At 49.6% G+C, this 26,239-nt stretch overlaps 2 protein-coding genes and 1 long non-coding RNA gene across 8 annotated transcripts; 2 read left to right on the top strand and 1 right to left on the bottom strand.

Moving 5' to 3' along the window:
- Positions 1-13,379, top strand: SEPTIN3 (septin 3). 4 transcript variants are annotated; one of them, XM_015629419.3, is made up of 10 exons: positions 1-424; positions 7,241-7,432; positions 7,674-7,802; positions 8,528-8,609; positions 8,981-9,118; positions 9,484-9,601; positions 10,045-10,140; positions 10,962-11,061; positions 11,542-11,593; positions 12,828-13,379. In XM_015629419.3, the coding sequence occupies exons 1-10, from the start codon at positions 106-108 to the stop codon at positions 12,961-12,963; spliced, it is 1,362 nt and encodes a 453-aa protein (XP_015484905.1). In that variant the 5' UTR covers positions 1-105; the 3' UTR covers positions 12,964-13,379. The 4 variants fall into 4 exon arrangements, with proteins under 4 accessions (XP_015484905.1, XP_015484903.1, XP_015484902.1 ...); XM_015629417.2 differs by lacking the exon at positions 1-424 and adding an exon at positions 1,854-2,098 and having other exon boundaries at positions 10,965-11,061; XM_015629416.2 differs by lacking the exon at positions 1-424 and adding an exon at positions 1,854-2,098.
- On the bottom strand, positions 11,896-15,761 carry LOC117244455. The gene is made up of 2 exons (XR_004497606.1): positions 15,648-15,761; positions 11,896-12,135 (listed from the first exon to the last, which is right to left on the bottom strand). It is a non-coding gene; the product is annotated as an uncharacterized LOC117244455 (long non-coding RNA).
- A 433-nt stretch (positions 15,762-16,194) lies between these two features.
- WBP2NL (WBP2 N-terminal like) lies at positions 16,195-25,948 on the top strand. 3 transcript variants are annotated; one of them, XM_015628009.3, is made up of 8 exons: positions 16,195-16,307; positions 19,228-19,336; positions 19,878-20,013; positions 21,536-21,628; positions 22,399-22,608; positions 23,025-23,144; positions 23,450-23,526; positions 24,395-25,948. In XM_015628009.3, exons 1-8 carry the CDS (start codon positions 16,249-16,251, stop codon positions 24,440-24,442), a joined length of 852 nt encoding a protein of 283 aa, XP_015483495.1. In that variant the 5' UTR covers positions 16,195-16,248; the 3' UTR covers positions 24,443-25,948. The 3 variants fall into 3 exon arrangements, with proteins under 3 accessions (XP_015483495.1, XP_033370566.1, XP_033370567.1); XM_033514675.1 differs by lacking the exon at positions 16,195-16,307 and adding an exon at positions 16,600-17,290; XM_033514676.1 differs by lacking the exon at positions 16,195-16,307 and adding an exon at positions 17,323-18,409.
- Positions 25,949-26,239: the final 291 nt, after the last annotated feature.

The raw sequence follows: 26,239 nt of genomic DNA, 5'->3' as shown, positions 1-26,239 counted from the left end.
GCCCCAGGGAGCTCTGCACCCCGAGACACCACAGCCCTGACAGCAGGGACAGCCTGGGCCCCCCAGCCCGGCCTGGCACCCCCAGCACCTCCGCTGCCGGACACCATGGAGGAGGACATGGCCCTTCATCGCAGCTGCCTGTCGGCCCCAGGGAGCCCCAGCCGCATCCCGGGCCCCTCACGGCGGCGGGACAGCACCCTCGGTGTCGCCGCCTCCACGAAGCGGAGCTGCCTCTCGGTCACCCTGCGCCGGGCTGGCGGGGGGCTCCCCTGGGAGCGGCTGCGGGGCCCGGCCCCTGTCACCCCAATCCCGCCTCGGCCCCGGCCCGTGGCGGCCGAGGGGCCCCAGCGACACGGCAGCTCTGACGGGGCCGAGGCCACCCCGGTGCCGAAGATGGGGGTGTCCTGCGCCCCACCACGCTCCGGTGGGTCTCCGCCTGCGGGATGGGCTGGGCTGGGAGAGGGAGGCACCAAAGGGTCCCCTGGTGATGACATGGAGCCCAGCATGGGCAGGACCCTGCAGGAGAGGTAGGGTGATGAGAGGGAGGCACCAAAGGGTCTCCTGGTGATGACATGGAGCCCAGCATGGGCAGGACCCTTCAGGAGAGGTAGGGTGATGAGAGGGAGGACGGGGAATTGCTCCTCATGGAGTGATTTCCTCTTGACCGACACCAGAATCGTGGGTGGGCAACAGCCGGTGGGAGGACATTGTTGCAGGGAGACAGGCAACTGTGGTCACCATGTCAGGAGATTGTCTGGGTGCTGGAATGCCTGCCTGCCTGCCAGTCTGTCTGTCGGAAACCAGCCTAGCCCGGGGTAACTGCTGACAGATACTTCAAATGTTCCTGTAACCTGCAGTGGGTGCAGTTTTCTTTTTGTCCATCGTAAAAATAACATTGTAAAAAGAGGAACCCCAAACCATTGCCAAGTCTGCCATGTATCCTACAGCTTGGCCTCCACTCAGGGGGGTTGCCTTATGGTGGGGGTACACGTGGTGCTCCTGTCATCCCCCTGACTAGGGGGTCAGAGCATTCCCAGATGTTGGTGTCCCTGCACCACAGGGACACAGTGCGTGTTGGGGCCAGGGTTCACAAGTGTAGGAGAAGGAAATGCAAAGCAGGGAAAGGGCATCCCTATCCAAAGCTGCAAGCAGCCAGAGGCATCCACACGGCTCTTCAGGCATGAGCACATTCACAGGACACATGGAGGTGCCTGCCAGGGCACATGGGGATGTGACCTGTGTACCCCAAGACGGTCCAAATGGGAGGACCCATCCCTGCTCACCACACACAGGCACACGTTTGTACACACATGCACAGAGAGGGGACAGCGCTGGCTCTGCCTCTGCACCTTGGGCTGACAGCCAGGAATCATGGTGCTGGAGGAGAAAAGGTTTCTCACGCCTCCGCAGGCAAAGCTGAAGGGCAAATCGCTTTTGATGAACCAAAACATTCCTAATTTCCTCCCTCTGGGAAAGCAGAAGGAGATTTTGCAATCCCTTGATCCCAAGAAATACCTAGGGGCAAAGAGCACCGTCTTTCAGCCCAGCCGGAACTAAGCTGTGAAGGGTTAAATATGCCCCTCCCTAAACAAGCAGAGATGCTGAAGAGGCTGGGGAATTGGGAGGGAAAGGGCAAGGAAAGGCCTATGGGGTGTGGGTGTGCAACGAGGGCCCCTCCAGGACATGGGGGCCCCATCGGCAGCGGCCCCTCCAGCCCCGAGGCCATGCCCCCCCCGCAAGTCAGGGAGGCTGCCGGGGGCCTGGGATGGAGCCGGGGGTCTGGGATGGAGCCGGGGGCCTGGGATGGAGCCGGGGGAGGGTGCGCGGGGGGAGATTTTGCGGAGATGTTTAATATTCAGGTCACATGACGATGGCAGCAGGAGCAGCACCAGCATCCCCGCTCTGCTGAAATATCCACTGGAGAAGGAAGGGAAGGAGAGAGGGGGGAGAAGAGGACACAGGGAAGAAAGACAAAGGTAAAAGCAAGTGGAGCCTTGTAGCCCACCGTGCTGCTTCTTCAGCGTCAGGCTAGAAAAGTGGGGGGAGACCCATCCCCTTGGGAGAGGATTCGGAGACAAAGGAAGCTTCATGTTCAAAGGTAGGATGCTCCGGGCTTGACAGGGCTGGGCAACGCCAGAGGGACACCGCTGGGGCATTTTGCGCAGGAATCCTCCACCATGCCCCCACGCTGCCCAGCTGGGCATGGGGGAGGGATAACCCTGGAGGGCAGTGGGGGAAATCGGTCCTGGCTTTGTCTTTCCTCTGTTTTTTTTCCTTTTGGTGGCAGCAGCCTTGTAAGAAGGAGAGGGAACAGGGCTGGTTGTGGTGCTGATGGGGAGTAGCTAGTGCCAGGCACTGCTTTGAAGGGAAGGGATAATCCAGCTGGGGAGTGCCCACAAACTCCTCAGCACCTGGCTTGTCCCTTGCCAGTGACAGGCAGTGGGAATGTCCTGTGCCTCTCCCTGAGCAGCCTGGCACAGCAGCCAGCAGGCATGTGGGCAGGGGCACAGGCAGCTGTGGTGGTGTGGGTACCCTGGTCCAGGGGTGCTCAGCATCTTCATGCCTTGTGATACAGCTGTGCCACCCAGGGGGTGAGCTAGGACATGGGACAAGGGTTGTATGGCTGGAGAGCAGCACCAAGGGCATGGCTGGGGCTGTGGTGGCTGGGGATGTGCCCAGCTCCTTCACCTCCGGCTTCTGCATCTCCAGAGAGGCTTCGGCACATGCTGCCCTAGATTTCACTGCAGCCAGGCTCTTGCCCAAGCCCTTTGCAGAGTGCTGAGGAGAAGAAAGGTTGCTGTCAGGAAGGCTGCTGCAGCCCAGAGGATTGGGACGATCTTCAAGCCAGACAAAAAGATCTAGTAAGAAGAATCGTTCTGTTCTGTACTCTGAGGTCAGGCAGTACATCCGGCAGGGCTCAGCCATTCCCTTGCACAGCTGAAAGAAATGCCCTGGGGTCATCATGGGAACTGAGGAGGGAGAGGTATTTTTTCAGTGGAGAGATGCTGAGTCCAGCACCTCTGCAGATCTGAAGCAAGGAGCAGGTCCTGATGCCCATGAGCTCCAGGGAGGCTGTGCTACTGAGGCAGCTGTTTGCTTTCTTTCCTAGGAACCTGGCATCACCCTTTGAGGGCCTATTTCTGCCAGCTACCTTCAGGTTTTGAACCCATCCCTCATCCCTGTTCTATGTCCACAGCGAGTGGATCTGTGGGTCTAGGACCACATGGGTGGAAGGGGGTGGGGTGAGATGTATGTGAGGATCACTGCCTCCAGCTGCAGAGGGACTTGTGCCTTGTGCTACACTGAAGGAGAGCTGCAGCAAGGCCATCCATGTGTTATGTGGGGGTTAAATAGCTTTTCCTTGCTGGAAGCTGGTTTGTGGTGAGCACTGTTTGCAGCTCTCCCTCCCTCTTGCCAGACAAAGGATGGGAAGGCAGGGGGAGGGGATGTGACTGTATCTGGGTTATCGGGACTTAGTAGATGTTAGTCCCCACTACCTGAGCCCCTAAGGGACCTGCAGGGCCACCTCTGTCCCCACACAGCTCCTGTGAACGTCAGAGCATGAAGGGTGAGCTGCAGTACTGGTGGCTGCTGCTGGCCACATGTCTGCCTTCCAGGAAGAGGTTTTGGGGTTGATCAATGGGTGTCAGAAGCAGGAGCTAGCTGGGACCATGGGGACCTCTCTGGGCACTCATTCTGGTTCTGCATGTCCCTACCTCAAAAGTGGCACCTTCCCTTGGTCCAGTCACAAGGAGCATCATCTCCTGTGAGCCAGATATTCCCTAACAGCCCAGCCCAGGGCCACCTCCTACTGGATCTGGGCAGCAGGGTGGGTGTCACCAGCTACAGCCCTCTTAAGTGAGTTTCTCCTAGCACACAGAACAAAGCAGCAGGGAAAAGGGGGGCCTTGCAAACAGCAGATGTGAGTGGTTAACCTTGGATACCCCTCTATTCATTATCAGCTGTACTGGCTGTAGTGCCCTCTCATGCATTCATTACAGGGGACAGCTGCAAGGGCTGCAGGATGTGCCCAGGACACATAGTGCCACCCCTTCACCAGGCACTCCGTGTGCTCAGGACGCTTCCTAGCATCCTGTAGTGCACATAAAACAGAGCCACTCCCAGGAGAGCAGGCAGACATGTTTCATTCTCAGGGTGCCTCTTACGGCTCTGGTCCTACTTTTGCACACCCTGATCGCCCACAGCAGTCTATTCCTCAGCTGGATCCTTGAATTCATCTGTGGGAGGCAAAAGGTGAAAAGTCATGTGCAGAGAGATGAGCCCCAGGAAAATTTCTGCAAAATGGGGGCTTCCCTGCCTGTATGGGAAGGCTGTATAGGAAGGAACCTCACATGGAGAGGAAGGCAAGTGACCTAGAGGAGAAGGGCAGGTGGCTTATCCGGACACCTTGAATGTTCTGATATAAAATCCAGGAAATATATTTAAGGAGACTTCTGGAGATCTTTTCTCCTGGTCTCAGGGTTTTCTATAGCTGCCCAAGAACTCAAATCTGAAATATCTGCCCTAGTCACTGGAAGCTCCTGGCTCCAACAGTGAAAATTCCTTCCTTGCAAAGGAATGTGTATTATGATGTCCACAGCAGTTAGCAACATCTGCTGGCTCTGGGCAAGGCTTTCCTTGGTGAGATTGAGGGATGAGTTATGAACCTCTTAGTGAGCCTTGAGGCTGACAACAAATTTCCTCCTTCCTCCTCCCTTTGTAAGAACAAGGGTGGAAGGAATGAAGGGCAACAGATTCCCTGAGGACAATCTACCACCCAAGCAGTGAAAGGGTCACAGCCCACATGGCCCATATCCTGCACCCATCCCATGCTGCTGCTTAGCTGGGCTTTCTTCCCTTCTTGACCTGTTCCCTTCCACTTTTGGGGTTTATTTGCCTCCATTTACTCCAGTAGCAAAGTACCTTGCTGGGGCGACAGCCCCCTGTCCTTAATTCCCTCATTGTTCTGTCTCTCTGTCTCTCTTCTCCCACTCTTAGGGCTAGGTAGGACCCCAGCAGGGCTGTGTGGGGTGCATATGGAGAGTGCTGCAGCAGCGTAAGGGACACAGCCCAGCCACACAACCATGATACAGGTGATGTGGGCAGCCTAGAGAGGATGAGTGAAAGGTAGGGTGCAGGAGAACTGGCTGCCCTGGCCCCCTGTGCTGTACACAGAGAGATGGGCTTTCCTGGCTGCCATCAGATTTGATAAAGCTGAAAAAAGACAACGGGAGCCTCAGGGGATGCTTCGTCAGCAGGAAAGGCACATACTGGTTGTGATGGCTGTAAGAGAGGATTGCAGCTGAGAAGCACTTGGCTCGGCAGGCTGCCTCCTCCAGCAGCTGCCCGGCAGCATGAGGTGTTCCAAATTGCCAGTCTGACTCAAGCCAATGGTCCATCTTGTGCTCTGGTTCCCCCAGGGTGCTGCTCGCTGCTTCAGGAGACGGTGATGATAGTCCAGGGTTCCCTCACTCGGTGGGGAAAAGCAGGAGGGGGGGCCATCCTCTCACTGACCTCTCCTGTGTGGGCAAGGTGGAACAGAGGTGGCACAAGGTGTTACCCACAGTGCTGTACATGAGTGGCTGTGTTACCATCATCTCACACAGAGGAAAGCTCCTTCTCTCAGTTTAATATAAAAGACTTCCCAAGCAGAGAAAAGGAAATGGGTGGAGGCACCCTTTCCTTGTGAAGGATGGCCCTTCCACAGGGTCTTTCCTTAGCACATGATAGTGGGATATTACAGCTTATAAAAAATGTAAAATCTTCACTTTGTAGAGCAGCCCTTGTGTCAGCACAGAGCTTTGATGTGAAAGTACCAGGCAGGGTCCCCATTCAACCATGGAGCCCGCTGCAGCCTATCCCTGTTGTCCTTGAACAAAATCTCTCTGACCTCTTCTCAGTCTGTCTCTGTCTGGCTTGACTAAGCTGTCACAGGGACCCCAGATTGGTGCCATCAGTGTCCCCAGCCCGGTGACTTCTGAGTCATTTTCCTTTTGAAAAGGGGCATGTGTCACCACCAAATGGCAGTCGCCTGCCTTGGCAGCTCATGTCCTTTCCTGCTGCCAGTGGATTCTGATAAGTGGAGGAAAAAACTCTGCCAAAATGATGGAAAGGGATAATTTAGTGTGAGATACTTGAATTGAAGTGGCATCCAAAACAAATGAAGTACTTACCAAGCAAAAACACATTCTGTCTCTGTCCTGGAAAAATAACCCTCTAATGAGACAAAGCAAGGGGGAGTCAAGTAATTAGAGTGGGAGAAACTCTAGTTTGCAGCTGGCTTGTATATGAAAGGTATTTGATTCCTATCCCCTTCATCTTCCTTTTCAGATTCATCCCTCACGCCTCCCTTCCCCACCAATTACAGCTTTTCTTCCATGCCCTGTCCTCTCCCAACCTCCACTTCCTCCCAGCGGGTGGGAGCTACTCACTAATGAGACAGAGATAAATGGGTGAGGCCTGCCCCTAGCAATGTGTGCCATCATCCAAAAAAGGGTCAGGGAGGCTGGAAAGCCCTTAGGGTTTTCTTTTTACCCAACTGTTTTACATGGAAGAAGTGAGGAAGCAGAGATGAGGAGGGAAAGATGCAGATAATTAGTTTTCTGATCATGATTATTAGTTTCTTGAGTATGACAAAAAACATTGGTCTACAGGTGGGAGACAAGCACAGAGATTATGGCAATACTTTCACCTGCACCACTGTCTTCCTCTGAGGAACTCAGCCTGTGTACCACAGCCAGTAATCCAGCCACTCCTGGCAAGGGCCGAGCTTGCAAGTCCTCATGGTGCATCCCAAACTCTGTTTCAATGCCAGGACTTCACACATAATTTTTTTAAGTCCATTCCACTGCAAATTTTATGGTGAAGTTGGAGGGGCAAAACACTGGTGGTCCCGTTGAGAACCAGGAGACAAATATAAGGAGGCACACCTGGAGCTTTGGGCACCTGATATCAGCCCAGCCAGCCTCTCTGCTCCTGCTGTTTGGAGGTAGCCATCAATATGCTTCATTCTCAGTGAACCCCACTTCACGTCCTTGTCTGGAGTGCTATGTAGAAGAGTGTGCTGGAAACTCAAGTAGGTGTTCCTCTGTGGTGAGCCTTAGCACTAAAATCTAATTCAGTTATCCTCAATAGCCCTTGAAAAGGCTGCTCAAAGCTGCCCTCAGCCCCTGTGACAGGTCAGCAAGGAGGTTTGTTGTTACACCTCAGTGATGATTTTTCAATCTTTGTCCCTGTACAGGACCAGTGGAGAGCAAAAACGAAGCAGCCATGTCTGAGCTGGTCCCAGAGCCGCGACAAAAGCCAGTTGTACCAATGAAACCCATGGGCATCAATGCCAGCTTGCTGGGCTACATCGGTATTGACACCATAATTGAGCAGATGCGCAAGAAAACCATGAAGACAGGTTTTGACTTCAACATCATGGTTGTAGGTAGGCAGCTGAGGAACTGGGAACCATGGTCAGGGACTGTCCCCTGAGGCCAGGTGGGAGAGTGAGCCCTGAGGGGAGGGCATGAGGGAGCACACAGAAGTTGCTCTGAGGGAAAACAGAGTCTGCACACGGCAAGGAGACACCTCCAGCCCCTTCCCCTGCAAGCCTGGCTCTGTTCTCTGGGCCTGCTGTCATCACCAGGCTGTAGCAAATGTCACAGCTTCCTCTCTGCAATCCTCAGGTCAGAGCGGACTGGGAAAGTCAACATTGGTAAACACCCTCTTCAAATCCCAGGTGAGCCGCAAATCTTCAGGCTGGAACCGGGAGGAGAAGATCCCCAAGACAGTGGAGATCAAAGCCATTGGGCATGGTAAGAGCCAGGCTGCTGGGGTAGAAGCAATACTGATGCCTCAGCATAGTCTTGCAGAAGATCCCAGCAGTCTGCACAAATTGTTCTCTGGTATTAGGCAATTCTTTCCCCATAGAAAGCTAAAAGACAGTTTTAGATGACCTCAGAAACAGACAAGGCTTTTCTTAAACTGGAATACCCGTGATGCCACAGCCAAAAGTGAGGGGTAGAGGAATTGTTAGAGAGATTTCATCGCCTAAGACATTAGTCTGCAGTTGTTGATTAAGCCTTGATGTAAGTCATTTTCACTTGCAGTTACATTTAATAAGCTATACAAGGTGCATTGTTGGGTCCCGTCCTGGTAATGCACACCTCCTCACAAAGCGTCAGCACAGCTCCTACAGTGGTGCAGGGTAATGAGCATCATCTCAGACTCAGGATGATGTGTTAGAGGGGAGAAGTTGTGCTAAGGTAGGTACTACCTTTGGGCCACAGACCAAGCACAAATCCATTTTCCTGTGGCAGAGTGGTGAAAGGTGGCTTTTGTGTAGATATTACCAAAATTTGGGGTCAGACATGCAAATGGGGGTCATAACTGTTGAGGCATGACACAGCCTGGTCTGGTCATGCTTTCTGGGCAGGGATGAGGACAGAGCTATTTTGTTCCCTTGTGGGACACAGAGATGTGTTTCATGATACAGCAGATCTCCGGGGAGGAGTATGACTGTTTGCAATTTCTTCCCCAGTCATTGAAGAAGGTGGTGTCAAAATGAAGCTGACAGTGATTGACACACCAGGATTTGGGGACCAGATCAACAATGAGAACTGGTGAGTTTTACAAGGTCAAAGCCTTGTGTCCCAGAAAGGGCTGAAGTTTAGATGATATATGAGTGACTGTCATCTGTTTGGCCCTTGAAAGTGTCTGGGATCCTATTGCACTTGGGGGGCTGATAATAGGGCTGTGGGGCAGTAAAACTGTGGGTCTGGGTGTGTGACCGAGGGTATGCACATATTACATGGTGAGTGCTTACTTCTGTGTCCAGTTACAGAAACTTTAATCACTGTGCTGATGGTGAGATGCTTGATGGTTTTTTTTTATGCCTGAGACTGCTTTGCTGCTGTCAGAACTGGGAACACTGTAGGCAGGAACACGAGGAGATTTTTACCTGTCTGTTGATCTCTCTCTCCCACTTTAACAGCTGGGAGCCTATTGAGAAATACATCAATGAGCAATATGAAAAGTTTTTGAAAGAGGAGGTGAATATTGCAAGGAAGAAACGAATTCCAGACACGCGCGTGCACTGCTGCCTCTACTTCATCTCCCCTACAGGCCACTCGTATGTACACAGTCCCTTGTCTTTCCTCCAGCCCTTGGCACCTCTGTGCCAGACATGCATCCTACACTGCTGCACCTCAAACATGGATCCAGGGATCCTGCCAGCAGGGCTGGCCACTCCTTAGCTTAACTTTGGGCGCTGTGGGGTATGAAAGGGTCTAAGGTTACAAAAGCAGGAGAAATGCCACTGTGCTTTTTGTGAGAGGGCAGAATAGATGGGAAGAAGGAGATGAGAACATGGTGGCAGCAAACAGGGTATGTACAAGGGAGGGTTCACTGGTGCCCTGATGCTTGGACAGTCATTAGGATGAAAGGCAAGGTGGGTAAAAAGTGACCGTTTCCATCTTGTTCCTTCTTGGGCTGCAGCTTGAGGCCTTTGGACCTGGAGTTCATGAAACATCTCAGCAAGGTAGTGAACATCATCCCAGTTATTGCTAAGGCTGACACCATGACCTTGGAGGAGAAGACCGAATTCAAACAAAGAGTGAGTATCTCCTCTTCTGGATGGGATCCTTCCCTGCCCTGGCTTGGAGGCAGGAGAAATGAGTGGTATCCTTCTTCCTGGGATTGCAGTGCGGTCCCCAGGGTGTGCACAGAGTCCAGTGCAGGGATGGTGGATAAATCCTAAAGATGCAGCTATTTATATCTCTGAGGGCATCTGTTAGAGAAGGAAGAAATGTATGTACCCCTGTGATGTCTTGTGATATGTTCTGTCATGGGAACTGGAGAGCCAGACAAGTAACTGAGGTTGGAAAGAAAGACTCATCGTTGCTGCCCTGTGTCCTCACTTTACTGTGCACTTCCTTGGGACAATCCCTCCAGCTTCTGACCACTGGAAGAATGTCCCAGATGTGTTTGCCTGGCCTTGCCAACTGCCTTACTTTCAGGTTGGTGCTACTTCGTGCTCCAAAATGTTTCTCTGCTTAGGTGCGCAAGGAACTAGAAGTAAATGGGATCGAATTTTATCCCCAGAAAGAATTTGATGAGGACTTGGAGGATAAAACAGAGAACGACAAAATCAGGGTAGGAAACATTTTATTGTGGGAGGGAAAGGGGTGATGAGAAGAGCACCACTTTTTGTTCTGCACTTCAGCATCATTGCCCTCACACATAAGAAATAAACTGCTTTTTAATCTCCATTCCTGTAGTAATTGAAATCTCTTTCCAGGGATATCTATAAAGCAGAGTAACCCTATGAACATCTGCACAACCCTATGGACTGCAGAGTCTCCTGCACTCTGTGCTCTGGAAACAGATAGTTTCTCCCTGTGCTTAGAGATATCCTCAATAGCTTCACCTACTGTCCTACTTCCCAGGAAAGCTGCACCCTTACTCCATTTCTGGCTTCCCTCAGTACAATTTCAGCCACTAAACTAGATGAATGTTCATGTGGCTTACGGGGAAGGGTTATTTGAGTCCTGTCTTTCTGTTCTGAGGAACTATAAATCTGGTGAGAAATATTCACCTCAAGCTATCCATATGAGCAGCCCTGGGCTGGACTGACCCTCTGTTGGTGATGCTAAGGTACTTCTCTGGTCATCCTCCTCCTCAGAAATGCTGGAGATAGGAGCAGAAAAGCTCTGCCCCAGCTCCTGAGCCATTGGGACTGCTGCAAGCTACCCACTAAGCTTGTTGGGGTGCAATGACACCTGGAAAGCAACAGTCCAGAATTCCAGGGATAGCACTAAGGGGTGAAAAGGACAGCCAGTGAAATTTTGCTCTGGAGAATCTCTTCCCTCAGAGAAGGCATTGTTGAGCTGAGAGGTGGAAAGGTGGATGAGGAACCATGGTGGTGCTGGTCTCTGGAATGGGTTCAATGGATCTTTCCATGTGTCTCTCCCCAGCAGGAAAGCATGCCCTTTGCAGTAGTGGGCAGTGACAAGGAGTACCAAGTGAATGGCAAAAGAGTCCTGGGCAGGAAAACACCTTGGGGAATCATTGAAGGTAAAAAACCTCTTGCTTATGGGAGCTGAAATTATTGTCTGCACATCACAGTAATAGACAAGGGTCCAGATAGCATGTCCTGTGGCTACCTTCTCGTCCCTTTTGTGACAAACTGCTTGAAACCAAGCAAAAGGAGAATTCTCAAATAGCTGTGCCAGGAGGGAACTGCCATGGTCAATATGGTGCCACTATCACCACCTGGCAGAAGATGGGCCCACTCTGAACACCATGGCATGTGAAGCTAAGCTCCTGAGGTTGCCTTGGTTTTCAAATGAAAATTCATGTGTGACTGCTCAGCATTTCTTAGTGTGGCTCCTCAATGCTTGACAGTGTGGTGTTCAGACAACTGCCTGTCCTTTCTGAAGTATGCAAGCCCTACCTACTTGGAACCTGCCCCCACAGCAGTGACTTTCCCATCTCTATAACCACAAAGGGGCTATTGAAAAAATCAAATGTAACAATTGCTTGCTTTCTTTTCAGTGGAAAACCTCAATCACTGTGAATTTGCCCTACTTCGAGATTTTGTCATCAGGTAAGGTTATGGTCATGCATTAGTGTGCTCTTGATGAGCTGGGAGTCTTCCTGAGATTCATTCAGAATGAAATAGCCCCTACTAAAAGGGAAATAAAGTAAATTTCAGGCAGTGAAAGCTTATGTGGTGTAGGGTTGGATTGAGTTAAGGGGTAGATAGTGCCTCTCTTAGCGACATGACCACTATGTCAGGTAGGTGCTAGTTTTCATGTGTGAGCTGGGTGCCTGGAGAAAAGCACAGTAGTACCACCCCTCTCAAGGTTGCAAAAACTCCCATTAAGGGAGTTTAAAAAAGAAATCCCATTAAGGTTGCAAAAACTTTTATTTGCTGCTGACAGCAGGTCAGTAATAAAGAGGTCACTACCACATCCTAGATTGTGTTTTCTTCCAAGTTGAAGGATGTGCTGGAACATAAGGTCTGGAAGTGAAAACCTTCATATTTCAGTAGCTTTCATTGTCCTGTCTTATTTCTACTCTGTTTCATGAAGTTGCTTCAGCACAAATTCTGCATAAGAGCTGTAGATCCAGGGTCACCTCTCTTCCCTATAAAAAGAACACAAAAAATAAGAAAATAAGAGAAACACAGTTCAACACCAAAGGCCTGTGGCTCATTCCACTTGTGGGTACAGTGCTATTGAAACATTTGGCCAGGTACAATGCTTTGACATCACCCTTTCCTCTTTTTGTTCTGTAATACCTTCTGCAGCAGCTTTTCTAAAGTCTTCCAGTAAAAACATCCTACCCAAACAATCATCTCAAAGCCTATAGCAATCCAAGCCCCCAGGCTGTCTATGGAGGTTAGGGATGATGCTCACAGCAGTGTTCTGCAGTTTACAATCCACAGTGAACCTGATACACTTCCTGATGCTTCCTTGTCTCACCACTGCTTCAGATAAGTCCCAGTCTGGTCTGACACACCAGGATGGCCAGTGGCTGTGTCAGTGGCACAGGTGCAAGAAGGGCAGGGCACTGGCAAGCACAGCCAGGAATTTCAGGCCATTTCCTGCATCCTGCCTGTGTGTTCTCAAATGCTGATGCTCCAGCTCTCAGCTGTGTATGATGGCACTCATGTCATCCATGCAGAAAGTGGGGTAACAATAATTAGCTAAACAGAGTGACTGAAAAAAAAATATTCTGTTTATTTGGGGGAATAAAATTATCATCAGAAGAATAATACTTACTGTGCTGACATTGGCTATCATATTCTCTTTCCCAACCCACTTTGTCCCCTGCAGGACCCACCTTCAGGACCTAAAAGAAGTGACCCACAACATCCACTATGAGACCTACAGGGCCAAACGGCTGAACGACAATGGAGGGCTGCCCCCCATGACTGTTGAGACAGAGGAAAACCACGAAAGCAACCTGTGAAAGACCCTCCCCCTCCATGGTCACCTGGTGACTCTGGATAGACAACCCACCCCTGCTACCCTTGACTCAACCATGGGCCTGTCTCTGAAGCATGTGGCACATCCTCCGTGGGAGTGAGAGGATGCAAGTGTGAGTGCGTGCGGGCGTGCATGTGCCTCCCTGTGTGCCGGAGAGGGACAAGGGCATCTCCCCCATCCTTCCCAGAGTGTCCCCATTCTCGGTTTGTTTTTTGCACAGTGGACTGTCTGACAGCTTCCTTTCTCTCGTTTCTGTGTCTCAGCTGTGTATCTTGCCTGGGGGAAATATTGTTGGGGGGGAAGGATTTCTAGGGGCATGGATTTTGGAGGGGGGAGGTGTGGGGCATGCTGTGGTCCTATTTTTATCACTTGGAGACATGGCAAGGAGAGACTCTGGGAGACATGGTGGAGTCGATGCATGTATGTTTCAAGAGATGTCAGCAGAGATTTCTCTTGGATCTTGCATGGGTGTAAAGGCAGCTGGTTGGTCTGAAGGCATGGTGGCCTGGAATTTTATCCCTTTTTCTTGCTGTGGCTTCCCAAGGGGAAATGGCAGCTTGGAACAGGGTAGATGAGAGAAGACTGGCACATTTTTGTGGTTCAGAGCAAGTGACTGGTGGGAGGAGACAGAATTAGTTCTCGGACTGTAGCATCTGTTTGAGAAGCATCAAAGTACTTGGGGAAAATTGATACATTTTCCAAAAGAAGCAGAACCCAGAGGAAATGAACATGTTCCTGCTGCAGAGGGTGCATGTGCCCTGGCCAGCACTAAGGTCAAAAGCCATGCTTGTGTCACAGGCATTTGACTCTGTGCAGATCAGACCAATCTGTGCTGGGGTCACCCCAACTCATGGGGTCACCCCATGTCCCTGCTGCAGTCCCCCACTGCAGTGGTCTCTCTCCACCAGCACTGAGCAGGTCCTGGCCAAACCCTTCCCCACAATGTGGCCTCTCTGCTGTGGGAGCACAGGGAAGACAATGCCACAGGGGGTCCCTGCTGGGGACAGCTCCACTTGGCATAGCACCTTGAGGATCTTGCAGGAGTGCAAACAGCCATGGATTGAGAAGCATGGGGCCAGGGTGGAGGCAGAAGAGATACCTCTTCTTCATTCTCCTCATTGAAATGGCTGCATTTGCTACTGCAGCACTGCTGTTCCTCTGCTCTCTACTGTCCCATGTCCTCCTCCACTTCTGTGCTTTTGTCCTCTTTCCCTTTTAGCTCTCCATAGCTTTCTTCCTTCCTTTCTTTCCCTGTCTCACTTTCTCTGTTCTTCATCCTTTAAGTCTCTCCTTCATTTCTCCAAGTAGCCAAATATTCTTCCAGGCTGTTTCCTCCCTCTCCCAAGCTCTCACACCTTAACAACGTGCTTTTGTGTCCTGTTGAGAAGCTGTTGATCTACCTTTCCCTGGAGGGGATGGGGAGGGAAGGTGAAGACCTGTGAGCAAAAAGGGGCACAGCTTTACTGAAGACTACATGCTTGTGTCTAGCTGGTGTGTCAGCTGTTTTCTGGGTGTCCCTGAGTGAGGTCAAAAGTGTCAGGGCTGTCTGGGCAGAAGGAGGGAGGAGAGAAGACCAGAGATGTCCTGAGGCTGGCAGTGTCTCCTTGTCTCTGCATGTCATGTGGCTGTCAGGGGCTGTCCCCTCCAGGAGAGTTGCCAGCTGCACGTAAAAACACGCATGTGGAATGCCATGGCTGGGCACGGCAGCACTGAGAGAAAGGGAAGTGCGGGGGCTTTGGGGTGTGGGGTGGAAAGGCTGACACTGGAGGGAGGAAGAAGAAAACAGCAAATGAGCAGCAGAGGAGGATTCAAGTCAAACTTGATGTTGGTTGGTGGAGCTGTATGGGGCCAGGGCTGGGAATAGGGTTCTCCAAGCCTTAGCAAAACTGTCAGGAGCGTATGTCCATCTTGTGGCTTTCTCTGGTGCTGTCACTGCAAAGCAAAGGTTCTCTTCACTCTCACTCCCACCTGTCCACACAAATCAGTCGTTCTCAGCACCACTAGGCTGTGAACACCGTACCAGCACTTCTTAATCCTTTCACCACCCACATTCACGGCTCCTGGTGTTCCTGTATGCAGTGTGTGCATATAGCCTTGCACGCCCTTCCCCCTGCACCAGGCCTCCTCATTCCTGCAGGGAACAGGAGCCTTGTCACTTGTCACGTACCATGGACCCTTGCAGAAACTGTCCTGCCACACTGCCAGCCCTCCTCAGCCCAAGGACATCAAAGACGAGAACCTCATCAAAGACACCACCAGGGCTCTGCTTCTTCACAGCAGTGAAGCACGAAGCCACGTTCCATCACCTTCACCCTGGGCTACAGATCGGTAATCTTTATGACTCTTGGGCCCAACCAAGGGTTAGGGCAGAGACACAATGCTGCCCTGCTTAAAGAAAGCAAAGCAGAGCCGACCCATGCAACAGAAGAGAGAGACTTTCCTTTGCCTGTAATGTGGATTTCAACAACAAGGCTGTATGTTTTGCCCTGTAGGTTTAGGAATTTTTATTTGTTTGTAATAACGTGGTTTTTACACCCTGCTCCGTAATTTGTCGGATCATAGACTGCCTCTAAAGGATCCGTAAAAGCTTGCAGAGAAAAACAAGCTCAGGTACTCCTCACTGCCATCTGCTCATGCCAATATCCTACCAACATCCCGTGTACCTACCAGGAAGTCTACAAATGGCAAATACCAAAATAAATCCCACGTGGCATGCCAGCGGGAGATAGTGTTGGGAAGAAGTCTCTGTGAAAGGACAAGCTGGGAAAAGCCTGAATCGTGCGCCACCAGCTGAGTTCCAGGATGACCACAGCAAGTCAGCTGCTCCCCCGAGATATCCCCCGAGTGCTATCGCAGAGGGGAAGAGTCTAAACCTTACACCAGAGATGCCCACCCAGCGCATTCGGAGGCTCACAGACTGTTCGCAGAGAAACTTTGCTAAGCACTGCAAATCCTGGACAGCTGCCACTGAGACAACCACCGCAGCGAACGGCCGTGGTTGCACCGAGCAGAGAGAGCCAGAGGAGCGAGCAGGGCTGCGTGTAGGCCAGTGTCTGTGGTTCGTTGTGCGGGGCCGGCCCTCACAGCGTCTCCGCCGTCACCGGCGGCCATTAAACCGAGCCAGCGCCGCCTCACTTCCGCCTCGCTTCCCTCTCACTTCCGCCTCGCGCGCGCCGCGGGGGGCGGGGCCAGCGGGGCGGGGGCGGGACCGCGCTTGGGATGACGTCACTGCCGCCACCGGGTCAGGGGCGGGGGCGACGGCGCAAAGATGGCGCTGAACAGGAACCACTCGCAGGAGGGTGGTGTCGTCATTCCCAATGCCGAAAGGTACCGGGGGGGACGGGGGGCCGGGCGGGTCCTCCTCGGCCCCTCTCCCCTCATCAGGGCCGGGACGGCGGGGCACAGTGGTGCGAGTCTCCCGCTGCGGCGACTCCCGTTTCCTGGCCGGCCGCGCAGGCCCGGCTCGGCCCGGCTCGGCCCGGGGTCTGCGTTACTAAAGGGCTCCCTGGCAGGGTGGGGACGGGCTGGGGTGGGCAGTGGGGAGCAGGTTTGGCTGCAGTCCGTAGAGCTGCCCCGTCTTCACCGCGGAAGCTCGGGGGTCCTTAAAGCTGCAGCGGGAGTCCTGGGTGAAGCTTGAGGCTAGCATGGCTTGTAAAAGCCAAAGAATTGGGTTTTTTTTTAAGGTAATGCACTTACTGACGCCAGAGAGGCAGAGACTATTTAAGGTAGGAGTCTTGATCACTTGAGTTATTAAGTAAGGAACTTAAATTCAAAGTTCCTCTGCACGGAGAAGCACCTCTCCATGGGAGCACAGGCTCTCACCCCGAGCAGGGATTGACAGACCATCCTGGTCTGAGAAATCCTGGTAAGAGAAATCCTAGAAACCTGAGACCCAGTAAAGGGTCAAAGGAGTTGGTTTGGGTCTGGTGATCAATAGGAAAATTACTCTCCAAGAATATGCTCCACGTTGTGTTGAGTTTGGAGCTGATTCCTGGTACTTCAATCAGGAAGGTCCTCTGACATGTTGAGCTTGTGCTGATTTAAAGGAGATTTCTCTATCCTTTGAATCGTGGGCTGCATCAAAAGCAGCGTGGGCAGAAGGTCGAGGGAGGTGATTCTGCCTCTGTATTCCACTCTGGTGTGACCTCACCTGGAGTGCTGCGTCCAGCTCTGAGGTCCCCAACATAAGAAGAATATGAAACTGTTGGAGCAAGTCCAGAGGAGGCCATGAAGTTGGTAAAAGGAATGAAGCACTTCCTCTGTGAAGATGAGCTGAGAATGTTTGGATTGTTCAGCCTGGAAAAGAGAAGGTTGTGTGGAGACATTGCAACCTTCCAGTATCTGAATGGGACCTAGAGGGAAGGCACGGAGGGCCTCTGTCAGGAGCTGCAGTGCTAGGACAAGGAGTAATGGGTACAAGCTGAAAGAAGGGAAGTACAGGCTAGACATTAGGAGGAAATTTTTTACTGTGAGGGTGGTGAGGCACTGGAATGGGTTGCCCAGATGAGGTGTGACTGTCCCAGCATTGGCAGTGTTGAAAGCTGGGTTGGATAATGCCTTGAGCAAACTGATCTAGTGGAAGGTGGCCATGGCCATGGCAGGGAGGCTGGGACTAGGTAACCTTTAAGATCCCTTCTGACCCTTAGCATTGGCCTGAGATCATAAAACCATACATTCTTTGAGGGCTGCTCAGTCACAAGTGAGGGCAGTGTGGCTCCACAGGGTGCACATCCTCCCGTGACAGCCCTGGACAGGCATGCAGGTGCAGACCGGTTCAGCAGCCTAATTACTCTCTGTGGTGGTGGCTGCATGTCATTTGCTTGTGTGAGTAGCTGCAAAGCAGTAAACATTACTATGAATACGTGGAAATTCTTCCCAGTGAGGCAAAGTGATGGGAAATGCTACTATAAGACATATTGAGGGAGGGTTCTGGTAAGATTAAAGCTGTCAAAAATATATGTTTCCCCCTTGCATTTTGGAAATGGAAAGAGCTCTTCTCTCTCATAAGTCTGTCCCTTCCAGCCAGTTGGAGAATCTCCATCTAGCTCAGCTATGAAGAAGTGTCCCAGTAGAATTTCTTAGGTAGTTTTTTCTCATCAAAGCTTGACTTTTCATTGTCTTCATTCTCAGGTAGCTGCATTTTTCATATACATCTACAGTGTTCTTCTCTTCCCTAAAGAGCATACAACCTGAAACTATAGGGCATTTGGTTGTTTTTCCTTATGGTGGCCCTGCAGATTCCTCCCTTCCCCAAATAATTGCACAGTTTCCTGACTTTGATTTTTACAGTGTGCTGAGCAGAATGCATAAGGATTATTTTAGATCCAGCCCATTCAGGCTTGTGTTGGTTTAGGGCTTTGTCACTTTGTTTTTTAAGCTCTTGAACCATAACACACCTTGGAGTCTTCCACCACTGTAACACACTGAAGGTTTGTCTTTATTCTGGTTCTTCTGTTTATTCTGCAGATTTTCTTACTGTGTAGTATGTTTACATCTGCACAGTAGACTCAGTGACATGCTTTCCTAAGATGACTCATTTTTTTCTGAAAATTTATTTAATTTTTCATGCACCTCTATACCCCTGACCCTGCAGTGTTTACACTTCTCATCTGGGTTTGTGTCATTAGGAAGCTCTGCCAATGTTCCCATAACAATAATATCTTTATTGCTGATATTGCTGACCCATTGTTTCATTCTTTCATGTGGTACTGTTTACTACAGAAGTTTACTTAAGTCATGTGAGGCAGAGCCAGCAGTGAGGGTTTCAGTGCAGCCGCTTCCTCAGTTTGCACAGTGGGTGTGGCGTTACAGCAGCGCTATTTTCCAGCGCAGTGGACTTGATTTGAGCATGGACTAGGGAGGGAGGATTGTTCTGAGATTACACCATGGCATCAAGGGGATGGTTTCTGACACCTGAACCCTTTCGGTGCCTTCATCTGTGGGCTGAGGGTCTTTGTGTGCAGGGTAGAATTCCTCAGTCTGATACCTTTGGAGACACCCCCCGCCCTGTATATTAAAGGTGCCCTTTATGAAGGAGGAACAGGGCTTGTCTCAGATGAGAGGATGAATTCTTCCAGTCTGCATAAATCATCCCTCTCTGTTTGAAGTCAAAACAGCAGGGCCCACAGCAGGGGTTTGGGGTAATATTCAGAGTTTTACTGTGCTGTTCCCTTCCCTGTGTGATGAGGGTATATGTCAGAGCTGTTACCAAGTTTGTCTCTCCAATCTGTCTGATTTCCTCCTGCAGTGTCCTCAAACAGTGTAAAGATGTGGAGCTCTCCTTCAGTGACGTGACAGGCAAGCCTGAAATCTTCAAAGGCACCAAGAAAGGAATGCTGTATCTCACCCCTTACAGGGTAAGTCTGATGCCAGCAGGGTTGCTGCTTTCTCTAGGGATCTTGTAAACTTTAAAGTAGTAACCTAGTTGATAGAAGAAGGAGTTTTTGTTGTGGAACGGACCACTGGCAGCACTACGTAGCAAAAGGAAATGTGGAAATGGGATAGTTCATACCTATGTCACAATTCCAGTCCCCTGCAAAGGCACACTTAATCCTGGAAATCATTGTCTAGAGAATATATTCAATGTGTCAGTCAATGATACTTCCTTTGCAAACTCACATAGCTTATCCTTAAAAAGCAGAACAGTACAACTCTTGTATAATGTGCAGGTGTGTTTTAAGTGGTTTATTATTTTGGAATGTACATGATTCAGGTGAGTGAGCCATGTGCCATCAAATCTATTCGGGATCCCGAGTATTAAAGCTGTGAAATAACTCAGTGCATACTCACACTAGAGGTTGAGTTACCCTCTTTTTGGATGCTGATATGATGAGAACTCCATCATCACTCTCTCTATTGAATTCAAGTAATTCAGAAGCATTCCCTCCTGCCTTGCAGATGATCTTTGTGTCCAAGGGCAAGGATCCTATGCAGTCCTTCATGATGCCGTTTTATTTGGTGAAGGGATGCTCGATCGAGCAGCCTGTTTTCTCTGCCAATTACATCAAAGGACAGATCCAGGCCGAGGCCGGAGGTACGTGCCAGCACTTTGTAGATTAAACTCTTCCCAAACCTCACAAGGCCTTTTTTGCTGAACGCCAGACCAGCTTATGTGCACAGGAAAGGCAGAGTAGCTGTGGTGGTATAGCTGGTGTGTCCACACTGAGGTAACTCCCCTCTCCTGCACTTTAGGGCACTGCTACCATGACACTTTCTGCCCTGAGGCCCGGGACTGACTTGCCCTGGGTGACTTTTAATTCTTTAACTTCTGTATTGCTGTGTGTATCATGTTTACTCAGTTTCATAGTGTGCTTTTCTCTTGTCTTTGACCTGGAAGGTGGGTAAATGACTGAGGCACCTGTGCCTGCTGTTGGTACACAGAATGAGAATTAGCAACCACTTTTGGTTTTTGGGAAGTCAGGAGCCCCTTGGGTATGGTTTGCATGGATCTGTGAGTCTGCTGTCCATCATTGATTTAGCTTTGATCCCAATTTGGTTGTAAAGCCACAGTAAGACTTAACAGTGGTGTTTATGACCAGACATGGGGAATTGCAAAAGATAGGGATTAGAAACATGGCTTCTGGTTCAAATTTCTTCCCTCTTCAGCCCTTTCTTGCATATTTTCATGGCATCTGAAGTGTTTATTCTTTTTGCCTTCTGTTTGTAACAATATTTTAAAGTGACTGGGTAGTCTGGGGATTGTGGATCAGCCCACTTTCTTGGGCTGAAGTCATACTAAGAGTGGTTTTATAGAGGTGAGTCTTCAAAGGAATGACTTTATCCATGATGTACTCTTTTGTTACTGTTCTGTGCTTTATTTCTACTTTGCCCCCAAGAGACTATCTCTCTTGATACTAATTTGTTAGACAATGAAGATAAATCTTATATTTAAATGACACATATTTTTTGTTAAAAACACCAAAACCCAAAGCACCTTCCACCAAAAAAAAACACCAAATCCCAGAAAGCCCTAAGAAAACAAAGCACTCCTACCTACCTTGCAAGACATCGTAATCATTGAAATGATTTTTTCTGAGAATTTGCTGTTACATCCCAGCATTTAATAATTTTTGTGAGCTTCTATGTGTCAATAAGATTAAAGATGTTGCATTTGATTTAAATCTTGGCTTGAGTTGCATTGAGATCCTTAGTGAACTACAGATCAGTCCTGATCTGCAGTTCAGTGAGGATGTCAATAAAACTTCATCTGAGGGCTTTCAGTTAATATCGTCAATGAAATAAATGTTCAATCTTTGCACTGTTCATTTCTGGGTTCCATTAAACCTTTCAGGAAAGAACTAAACAGCCTTGTATCTAGAGTAGGCTGCTTCTACATGACTATAACTTTCAGAGGGTAAAATGTTAAATTCCTGATCCTCTTGAGTTATTTTGGGGGATGTCAGATAGCAGTGCCATGATTCTTTCTCCCTGGTAATAGGATGCAAAACAGTTTTGAAATAAAGAAGGAAAAAATGATTGAAATATAAACAATTTTGCTGTCTTGGATGGTACTGAGGAGACTAATAGTCTGATTCAATTCTAATTCTCTCTCCTAGGTGGCTGGGAAGGGCAGGGAACATTTAAACTGACTTTCAACAGTGGAGGAGCCATTGAGTTTGGACAGCTGATGTTGAAAGCTGCTTCTAGTGGTAAGGGATTTTCAGATCTTGTGGTTTCCCCATGGTTGGCTGAGCTAGTAAGCAAATTGTGCTCATTCTGAACTTCATGGGAAGAGGGGTACTCTAGGCCCTCTTCACAACAAAGTATTTTTTTCTTTTTCCAGGGAAAATTTTGCTGTCCCTTTCAATCCATTTTTTTTATTTCATCTTACTTCTTTCGTGCAGTCAGAATATTCTGGGGTTTGGGCTTCTGATGTGGACCATCTTTTTTTACAGAATCTTATTTCTCCTGGAAAAAAGTTGACATATGTGATGCTGAAAAATTGCTTCACTTAGCTACTCTCAGCTCAGTTCTAAAATAGTGCAGTAAGATGGGGAAAGCTAACATGCACATTTGGAGAAGGGAAAAATAGGGTTTTAAAAAACAAATACTTTTTAAAATTTTAAAATGGAAGGACAAGTACTTTTTTCTGATATTCTTTTTAAAGAAATGTGTGTTTTAAAATGTACTTGTTTTCAGAAAGAAAGTATATAAAAAAGAAAGGAAAACCCGCTGTACTGTTACTGGCTTTAGAGTAGTCTTTCCATCAAGCAGTGGGAACCCTGTGAGGTTTTATTTTTGCATCTGGTTTCCTTTAGCACTCTGTGACTAATGCTCTTCAGGCACAGTACTGTGCCAGGACTATATGGTGAATCTAGATAAAGGGAAACAGTGCTGCATTAACAGGACTTTTTAAGTTTTATTCTGTACATTTAGCTTTAAGAAAAGATGTCTGGCTTACTAAACATGTGTTCCTTAGCTTCCAGTGGCGTTCCTCTGCAGAACCCTGGCTATGGATACACCCCTGTTCCCGGAGGATTTACACCTGCCCCCGGGGGCTACTCACCTGTGCCAGGAGGCTACGCCGCCCCTCCACCACCAAACGGACCTTATCCATATGCACCACCTCCAGTGAATGCCTATGGACCTGCTCCACAGCCCATGGGATATCCATACGCCCAGAGCCCAGGTTTGGAAGTTGTGTTATGATGACTGTGGCTGATACTAGCTGTGAAGAAATGACAGTGGTATGGTGACGGTTACGGTGAGGGTTGCTGTAGTTTTGTCTCCATCAAGGATCCTTGTCTTTGCAGAAATCTGTCACATACTGTTGATTATACCCGTGTGTCGCTACATGAGTAGTTCTAGCTACATGAAAGTGTGGTTTGCAAATTGTGCTGCTGCTTGATAGAGAATTATTGCCTGCTGACATCACAGGCATTAGCAAATTATCAAATCCCTGCTGTCTGCATCCCTACCAAGCCTGGAGAGCTTCCCTTACCACTGCTCTTGTCCCCAGCTAATGTGCTGTTGGGCCTGTGAGCTCTCTCCCCTCTGTCCCATGGTCTGTGGTCCAGAGCATCAACCTGGTGTTGTCTTTTTCAGGTATTTACCCACCACTTCCAAACATGAACCCCATGTACATGCCGCCTCCACCCCCCTACTCTGGGGCACCTCCTGCAGGACCCTCAGCTCCCCCAGCCTGGGTGAGCCCAGGAATGCCAGGTAAATGGGATTGGGCAGTTGCCAGGATCTGGGTGCAAAAGAGTGCCTGGGGGCTTGGGCTGAGCTCTTGTTACAAGAGCTCCAAGTCTTCTCTAGGGAGCTGCTCAGCCTTGCACTGCACAGCCTGTGGTCAGCCCTAGCCAGCTTTCCTGAGCTGCTCTCAATTCTAGCCCAGCTTGCTGCAGCTTCTGTTGGCTTCTTGGGCCTTTGTTGCCTCCTTGGAAGAGGTGAGGCTGGGGAGAGGGCTCTGGAGCTAGGGCTATTGCCTCAGATATTTAAGGTGGCTTCTTTACCTTCCTTTCCAGGAGGCAGTAAGGCCATGGAAGCTGCTTCCAGTGCATATTACAACCCTGCCAACCCACACAACGTGTATATGCCCATGGTGAGTACCGTGCCCGGTCTTCATGTGCGTACTCCTGTCACTAGCAGAGATGGTACTTTGCTTTCTTAGCAAAGTCTAGTGTACCTTCATGTTGAACATGCACAGAAAGTATGCATTTTTCTGGGAGGGAGGCTCCCATGAAGAAGGCTGGTTAAATTTTCAGTCAAGAAAGGAGGAAAGCCTTAAGATTGACCCAGTAACAGCCACTTACTAATTGTCTTACTTCTAAAGGCATAACAGACTTGCATGCGTACGGAGAAAGCACAGAGCTCTCTGCATCCATTGGGCCTGAAAATGAGGAGAGTTAAAAAGGAATAGGTCACTTAAGGATGACAGCATGTGGGTTTCTGTTTTGCTTTCTTTCTGGGCTGTGTGGAGACAGGGAGGTCTCTTACTGTTCAGTGACAGCCAGTAGGTTGTGTGTAGCCTCCATCTGGTACATGGCAGTCTGGCTGTGCCCCTCACTGCCTTGGCTCTGGAGGGGTGGAGACTGGTGGAGCAGCAAAGCTGGCCTGCAGCCCAGGGTTTGCTGTCTGCTGGGTCAGAGCCATGAGCTTCAACAGGAACAAAGCCCTGGAAGGGAAGATGGCATTTAAAACAGATTAAATAGTCCATTTGCAGCAGACCATTTGTTACCTGGTTTTGAGGGGACTTTTCCTAGAAATGCTATGGAGACTGTGTGTATCATGGAACATAACTGATATTAGAGAGGAATGGTGTGATGAAATGACAGCTTAAACCATAGAACTTGGTTCTGTCTATAGCTCACTACAGGGCACTCATTTCTGGTGAGCCAAGCCTGAGAATGCCTGGAAGGAGCTGGTCATAAAACAAGCATGGTTGTTGACTCTGCTGTATCTCTTTCCAGGAACAGCCACCTCCTTATACACCTCCTGAGGATAAGAAGAACAACTAACAGAACGAGATTGCAGCCAGCCTCCCACATTCTCTCTTCCTGAAGACAGCTTGGCTGTTAGTACCCCTCAAGTTAGCATATCTCTAGATCTCTGTTTCTCTACAATATAGTGCTGGGCAGCTGAGCACCTGCCCTCCTTAAACATTGAGTCAGTGGCAATACAAGGCAGGACAACAGCACTTTCCTACTTACTTGCTTTATCTCATGGGGTCGAAGGACTAACCTTTTGCCCTGCCATTGGCTTGAGGAGAGAGATGGACTTCTTATTAAACTGTATCACATGACTAATTTAGGACTAAAATGTGAAGGCCCTGGGATCTTGTTGGAGTGAAACAACTTGGAATGCCAAACTTTTGACTTCTGAAGCACCATCCAGGAAGAAAGGTGTAGAGAGCTATGAGGTTCCCTGCATAGATCATCTGGTGCCCTAGAAAGGTGTTAAAGTTCCTTGAATTCTAGGGCAGTTCAGTGTGGGATGGGACTTTGGAAATCCTGTCTTGTGTTGGAAGTGTGTGGCATCCTGGACTAACAGCTGAGGGGTGATGACCTTGGGAAGTGCATTTGGAGACACTGGAGCCTTTGGCTATGCAAGAGGGAAGGGGATGGGTCCCAATCAACCTATCTTCGTAGCCACTGAGTAGAGAAGCAAACAAAGGTGTGCTTCAGGGCAGTGAGTTCATAGACTGGCAGGCCTGAGGATCAGTCTGTCTTTTCCCTGTCCAAGCAGGCTCCATGTCTGTGCAATAATCCTGTGTCAAGCAGCCATTACTCGAGCGTAACGGAGTCAAGTGTTGCACAGGAGGCTGCCTGCCTTGGAGCAAAATATGTTACATTAGGCAGATGACCTGGCACTAGCCTTGTCAGGAAACAAGTCCTGCGGCCCTGGCTCCCTCTGCTGAGCAAACTTGTGTTGTGTGCTACCTCCACAGGGGAATACTGGCCTTCATCTTTTCCTTCAGCTGCTGGAGCCAGGCTGTGTGCGCCCACATCTGAGCAATGTGGGCACTGTAATGCCACAGTTGGTTGCTTACAGGTGCAGTGCTCTCAGCTGGCAACTGCTCTCTGTGTGGAAGTTACTAATGCTTGGCTCTTCTGCAGAGACTCTGGCTGCTCAGCCACAACTTTCCTTTTCCTTAGGACATAGTGCCGTTAAACCTGCTCTGAAGAGTCTCTAGTCTGGTGGAGACCCTTGTGATCCTTTACATAGAGGGTGATTTTACTTCCTACAGCCTCCCTACCTTCACAAGGAAGGGGGAAGGAGTGTTTTCCCTCTTACTTCCCTGCATGGCAGGGCTCTCCTGCAAGTCAGGTTTGCACAGCTTAAAAGTATGAATTCCTAAAGCAGTTCCACATGGGGGGAAGTAAGTTTCCTTATCAATAAACACTTTTTCTGTCTTAGAGATATTCTAACAACTCTGTATTTAAGGAAAAAAAAAATCAACCATGAATGTTTGTAACTTTCTGAATTGCACTTTAATACAGGAGTGTTGATACCTTTATCTGCCAGTTCAGAGTGTTGTGTGTGTGTTGATCTCAATTCTTGCATACTGCACAGAAGGCTGGAATGAACTATAACCACTACTGCTGTTCCCTTGGGTCACCTGTGGGTCAGTACATCTCGCTCTCTCCCTGGTATGTGGCTAAACCGGACCTGGAATCAAGTAACTTGAGGGAGTGAAGAACATGGAGTTTATCCCCTTGCTGTCTGGGAAGGGTGGAAGGCTGGCTGGTGCCTGTGGTTATCCCCAGGTATCCAGAACTGGCACATGTTCATGTCCCATCACTGCATGTAGCAGG

The sequence above is a fragment of the Parus major genome, chromosome 1A (genome assembly GCF_001522545.3).
Source record: "Parus major isolate Abel chromosome 1A, Parus_major1.1, whole genome shotgun sequence".
Lineage (NCBI taxonomy): Eukaryota > Metazoa > Chordata > Aves > Passeriformes > Paridae > Parus > Parus major.
The sequence above is the reverse complement of the archived record's forward strand: the minus strand, read 5'-3'. Positions and strand labels throughout refer to the sequence as shown.